General features: G+C 39.6%; 1 protein-coding gene across 1 annotated transcript in view; it reads left to right on the top strand.

The window, feature by feature from the left end:
- Positions 1-711: 711 nt before the first annotated feature.
- LOC135090718 (carboxypeptidase D-like) overlaps positions 712-6042 on the top strand; it is a 41558-nt gene continuing 36227 nt past the window's right edge. Inside the window, 3 exon segments of the mRNA XM_063987740.1 lie at positions 712-1215; positions 1750-1828; positions 4237-4272. Coding sequence (XP_063843810.1) covers positions 1791-1828; positions 4237-4272 — 74 coding nt within the window. The 5' untranslated portion in view covers positions 712-1215; positions 1750-1790.

Genomic DNA, 6042 nt, shown 5'->3' with positions numbered 1-6042 from the left:
ACGAGACCCAAATGTAAAGACAACTTGACAACATGCTGGATGTGACTTGTACTGCTCACACCGGCCACCGCCTCCCAGAGCTGCCACTAGGCACTGCAGATCGCACACAGCACCACACTCATCTCAGGCAGGTAAAGGGAAGGTATTTTATATGGAGCCAGTTAAGATGGTGCAGGTAGCGGCAATGAGGCTGCGTCAGTCTCTCCACTAAAGGCCTGTGAATGTCGTACTGAATTATATATTTACAAATAAGTCTGCGTGTTTTGTGTAGATGGAAAGATATTCACTGCTAATCCTACGCCAGCTGCTTCTGTGCCAAGAGTCGTGAGTGTTTACTAGTTTTTAGATAAATGGAAAGGTGCTCTGCGCTCATCCTCCGCTTGCTGCTTCCGTACCAAAGGCCATGTTATATTTGGTTTCGTCTTCGTGTATCAGTGTGTGAGGAACTGTGTGCTGACGGCCAGGCATTGTGTGGCCACTCTCTGCCTGCCCTTCATACGCGAGGTGGTCCGCGTGGCACGGGACTTTCGTTACGTCAAAGGAGACGTTAAATGATCCCTCCGTAAGGATGCTGAAGGAGGAAGGAACAAGATACTTCTTCGGGACGTGTAATGTAGGCGTTTGTTAAGCCTCCTCTCATGTGCCTCAGTCCAGGGCTCTCGCTTCCACTTGTGAGCCGAAACCAAAGGGGGTCTGGAACAGCGAGCGGTAGAAGAGAGCCGAGGGGACTGAAAACCCACCGACCGACCGAAACCTTCCAACCAGTTGCTGTCGAGTGGCGGTGAGGGGAGGTTGCACGCCGCCCCTCTCCCCTCACTCACTTGGTTCTTGTAGAGAAAAAGTCACCGTCATACTGCATCTTGCCCTGTGCCCGCTAGTGACCGGTCCTGTGGGTTCCTGCTAGGTCAGCCAGTGTGCCTCATGCCTGGAGGAAGGAGCGGCAACCTGCAGAGAATAGGGGTGCACGTGAGGCCAAACTAGAGGCGGATTGGGTGGCTAGCACTGTTAAAGTGGGTGTGCCAACAGCTCTCGGCCTTCCCCTCCCACCCTCTCTCTCTCTCTCTCTCTCTCTCTCTCTCTCTCTCTCTCTCTCTCTCTCTCTCTCTCTCTCTCTCTCTCTCTCTCAAATAGCACGCCTCCTCTGTGCCAAGGTGTGCTTCGTGTCCATGCAGCCGTAACATCCAGGTTAATTAATCTACATGCACGTCCGATAAGGTGTGTGTGTGTGTGTGTGTGTGTGTGTGTGTGTGTGTGTGATGGAGCTGCCATGCATATAACTGGAAATATTAGCAACTCTTAGATATTTAACATTCCAGTGCTTGATTGATACAGTTTGCTCCTTCCTTTATTTGTCCATATTACTACGTGTCATTCGTTCGTAGATCATAATAAAAGTATAGCGAATATAATGTGTGTGCGTATGTATGTTTTGCTCATTTCTTGGCTATTACTGTTTATATACAAAGTTCGGTTTTTGTTCAACCTATTTTTCTCTCCCTTCATCCCTTCCTCCCTTCCTTCTTTCTTTCTTTTCCTCTATCCTCTCTCTCTCCCATTCACTCCCTCCGTCTTTTATCTTTTTTTATTTCCTTTCATTCCTTTACGCCCTTTCCGTTTTCCTCTCTTTCTTTTCTTCAGTTTTCCTTCCATTTTTTCCCTGTTGCTCCTTCTACACACACACACACACACACACACACACACACACACACACACACACACACACACCTAATAACCTCCTTTCCATTACAGTCAGTGTTGGGACGCTCACAAGACGGGTCGCTGTTCTTTAGATGATCAAGATTTGTAGAACGACAGACATGGAGACCAGGTAAGAATATTATTATCATTATTTAATGAAAGTTCGTTATCTTCATTGGTATGTTTCTTATTTGTTCTCTCGTTTATTTGTTTTCTTCATAGAATGTAATAATTTCTTTGGTGTGTGTTTAATAATGATTTTTTTTTTTCATGATTGAAGATAGTATGTAAAGCGTTGATTTGTGGTAGACATGGAAACAAAAGCAGACGTCATTGATAAATATAAATAAAAAAGTTAACATTTTCATAGTCATTCTTTTAGATAATTTACAAAGTCTAGTTACAAAAAAAATATTAATAGCACGGTTTCAGAGGTAAATGAAAAGGTAAATCTGAAGTAGTGATGAAAAAAAAAATTAAATGCAACCTTACAAATTATGTTATCTTGAATGAGTAAATTAAAAAGTGTACATGAAAGGTATAAAACTAAATATTGGTAAAGAATAAATCGAATCACAACAAATAACTCTTGAATGAATAATAAAAAAAAAAAAACAGTTGTGTACTTTGTGGTGTGGTAAGGACACCAAAGTATATATTACTGGTGAGGAATGAATCGTGTATTTACATATTATTATTATTACCTTGGATGAGGAAAAGATAAAATACCTAAAGGAAATCTATAGAAACGAAAGCAGACCATTGATAAGGAATAAATCACATAACTACAAATTACTTTAACTTGAATGAGTAAGGAAACAAAAATATGTAAGGGAAAGGTATGAAAACTATAGTAGACATTATTGATAAAAAAAAAAGGCAACACTACCAATTAATTTACATTGAAAGAGAAAAAAAAAATTGTGCAGAGGAACAATATGGGAAAGAAACTAGACATTATTAGTGAGGATAAACTGCATCATTACAAATTATCTTTCCTTGAATTGATAAAAAAAAAAAAAAAAAAAAAGAGGTAAATAAAACAAATTGAAGTGTAAAAGAAGTGCAAAACTATCGTTCAGAATCCGAATCCGAATCCGAATCAAACCTTTGTTTCATTTTGCAAAGGTTATTCTCTTATCATACATTATCACATATGAAGATTATAAACAACTATATAAAACATGAAAAAGTATGAATATGGAAAGGAAAGTTGATATTATTGGCAAGAAAAAAAAAAACTTGTCACTACTAATTAGTTTGCGCAGGTGTGATAACGCGCACCTGTAATCGCGCACCTGTATTTACGAATGTTACTATGTTCCAGGTTTATTTAAGACACCGCCTGGATTCTCAAGTTAGATAAGTTAGGAATAACTTCTCAAACTCGGTACTAACTTTCCGTTGTGGAATCGTCGTGAAGATATTATACGAGTAACACACACATACACCACACACACACACCCTCTCTCTCTCTCTCTCTCTCTCTCTCTCTCTCTCTCTCTCTCTCTCTCTCTCTCTCTCTCTCTTCTCTCTCTCTCTCTCTCTCTCTCTCTCTCTCTCGGAAATAGATTGACTGACTAACACGATTCTGTCTCAAATATTTCGTGGAACACTGGATGGTGGTGGTAGTGCTGCTGGTGGTGGTGCTGGTGGTGGTGGTGATGGTCTTGAAGGTATTGTTGTTGTTGTTGTTGTTGTTGTTGGTGGTGTGGTGGTGGTGGTGGTGGTGGTGGTGAAATCTTACTATTTTCTGGCATGATTTGAACTTTCTTGCTTACTTTCTTTTTCCCTTCATGCTTTTGTTTTGCTTTGTTTTGTTTTGTTTACTCGCCTTCTCTTATCCTCTTGTCTTCTCTTCTTCTTCTTCTTCTTCTTCTTCTTCTTCTTCTTCTTCTTCTTCTTCCATCAGTGGCATACGACCTCGTTCTCAAGCTTAATCAATCGATCACTTAATTCATCACCACCATCACCATCTCCACCACCACCATCACCCATCATCACCACCATCACTATCATCATTATCATCATCAACATCACCATCCTCCTCATCATCAGCATCTTTTTTTTGTTCTTGTTCTTTTTGTTCTTGTTTTTCTTTTCGTCGCTGTCGTTGTCATTGTTGTTGTTGTTGTTGTTGTTGTTGTTCTATTTCTCACACCTAGTTCTTATATTGTACCGCATACATACAGAGAGAGAGAGAGAGAGAGAGAGAGAGAGAGAGAGAGAGAGAGAGAGAGAAGAGAGATGAGAGAGAGAGAGAGAGAGCACAATAACAACACATTAAAGACATTTACCACGATAGGAATGAGACGTAACCAGAAAATATCGTTCAGAATTTTGTAGGAAAACAAGGGAAAAATAAAAAAAGAAAGTTGAGAGCGAATTTCCTTCGGGTGTTTCCTTAATGTTTCGTTCATCTCCCTTTACGTTCGCTCACCATTTTGTTGTATTGCCCTGTTGCTTACATCCGGTGGGGGATTAGATTAGATACCAAACGTGAGGTGAAACTGAAGTGTCTTTTCGTATCTTTTCAAGCAACGAGGAAACAGACACTGAGGAGGAGGAGAAGAGGTAAGCCGGATGTGTAGCAGTAGTAGTAGTAGTAGTAGTAGTAGTAGTAGTAGTAATTGATGTTGTTGTTATTGTAATACTTGTAGTAGTAGTAGTAGTAGTAGTAGCAGTTTTAGTAGTAGTAGTTAATGTTGTTGTTGTAATACTTGTAGTAGTAGTAATAGTAGTAGTAGTAGTAGTAGTAGTAGTAGTAGTAGTAGTAGTAGTAGTAGTAGTAGTTGTTGTTGTTGTTGTTGTTGTTGTTGTTGTTGTTGTTTTATTGTTAAGCAAAGAGCAGTAGTATTTATATTTTCTTTTTCTTCCTTTTCTCTTTTTATATTTATGGTATAATAGCTGAGGGCTACACATAACAACAACAAAGGAATCTGTACAATGTTGCTATAAAAAAAAAGAAAGTAAAGGAAAATGTATATAGTGGAAGAGTCCAATAAGAGAAAGCCAAATTAGTTTAAGAGATGCTGTGATATTCCTCTATTAAATTTTAAAGAGTAGAAGTCAATGGAAGATTTGAAAAAAAAAAAAAAACTAACTAAAGGGTAAAAGAAAAAAAAATAAAGAACGAATGAATGAAAGAAAATGAACGATTAAAAAAGGGGAAAAGGAAAGGAAAGAATAGAATCAGCTTTTTTTTTTTTTCCAATATGATTGTATCTGTACCAATCTTACCTGTGCTAACGGAACAGCCACTCGTCTCCAGTTGATAGCTTGCCTCCGTGCATCTGCGTCAGTCATAACCACGCTAATACGCACTTGATAACCAGCCAATCAATGTTTTATCGCTTCGTTAGTGACTGCCTGGCCTGCATTTTGATACATTTTGTTGTCTCATATCATTACTATTTGCAGAGGCCAAAGCAATGATAAATCAGGTTCTTATAGGTATTTTTTCCTTGGTAGGTGTAGAATCCCTGTTAAACTAGTGGAAACTATTAATGAAATCATTAAAACCCTCTTGTAAGTCTCTATAATGTCTGTTTGGCCCGCGTTATAAAACGTTCTGTTGTCTCACATCATTAATATTTTCATAGACCAAAACAATGATAAGTCTGTTTCTTCTGGTATTTTTTTTTCGTGCTTTGTAGGTGTAGAATCCCTGTCAAACTAGCGAAAACTACTATTGGAACCATGAAAACGCTCTTGTAAGCCTCTATAACCATTGCAGTCTGTTGAACGAAGTCAGGATGAGGTATCGAAGTAGTAAAGAGGAACCGAACCCATCATAACTGTGCCAATCTTCACTTGCGTCACAGCCTCGTTGGCACCGCCGTCTCTCCCTCTGAGTGGTACTGTTAACTGGGTCTCAAGTCTCCAGCACGCACCCAGACGCGCCAAATTACACAGCGAGAACAGCGAGAAGCTCATGCGTGTCTGTACGTGTTGATGATTCCATTGAGAGAAGAATGTGTTGTTTGGACGATTGAGCTGCGACCGTGTCCGGAACATAGTCATTGATGCTTAGAGGCTAAATTAAGAAGGTGATCGAGATAAATAACACAGCGAGTGCAGCGAGAAGTTGGTGTGTGTCAGTACGTGTTGATGAGAGGAGAATGTGTGAGACGTGAGAAGACTGCGTTGGTTGGTCGATTGAAATGCAGTCGTGTCAGGAAGTCATAGATGCTTAGAGGTTATATGAATAATCCAGATAAATAACAGGGAGTGCAGCGGCGAACTGTCTTCATTAACTTGCAGCGTTTCTTTCTAGAGACCATGCCATTTACAAGGATCTATGATTAAGGAAACAGTGTAGAAAACTAAAAGGAAAAGGAAAAA

This window comes from Scylla paramamosain, chromosome 35 (assembly GCF_035594125.1).
Source record: "Scylla paramamosain isolate STU-SP2022 chromosome 35, ASM3559412v1, whole genome shotgun sequence".
Lineage (NCBI taxonomy): Eukaryota > Metazoa > Arthropoda > Malacostraca > Decapoda > Portunidae > Scylla > Scylla paramamosain.
This window is presented reverse-complemented; position numbering and strand designations above follow the sequence as displayed.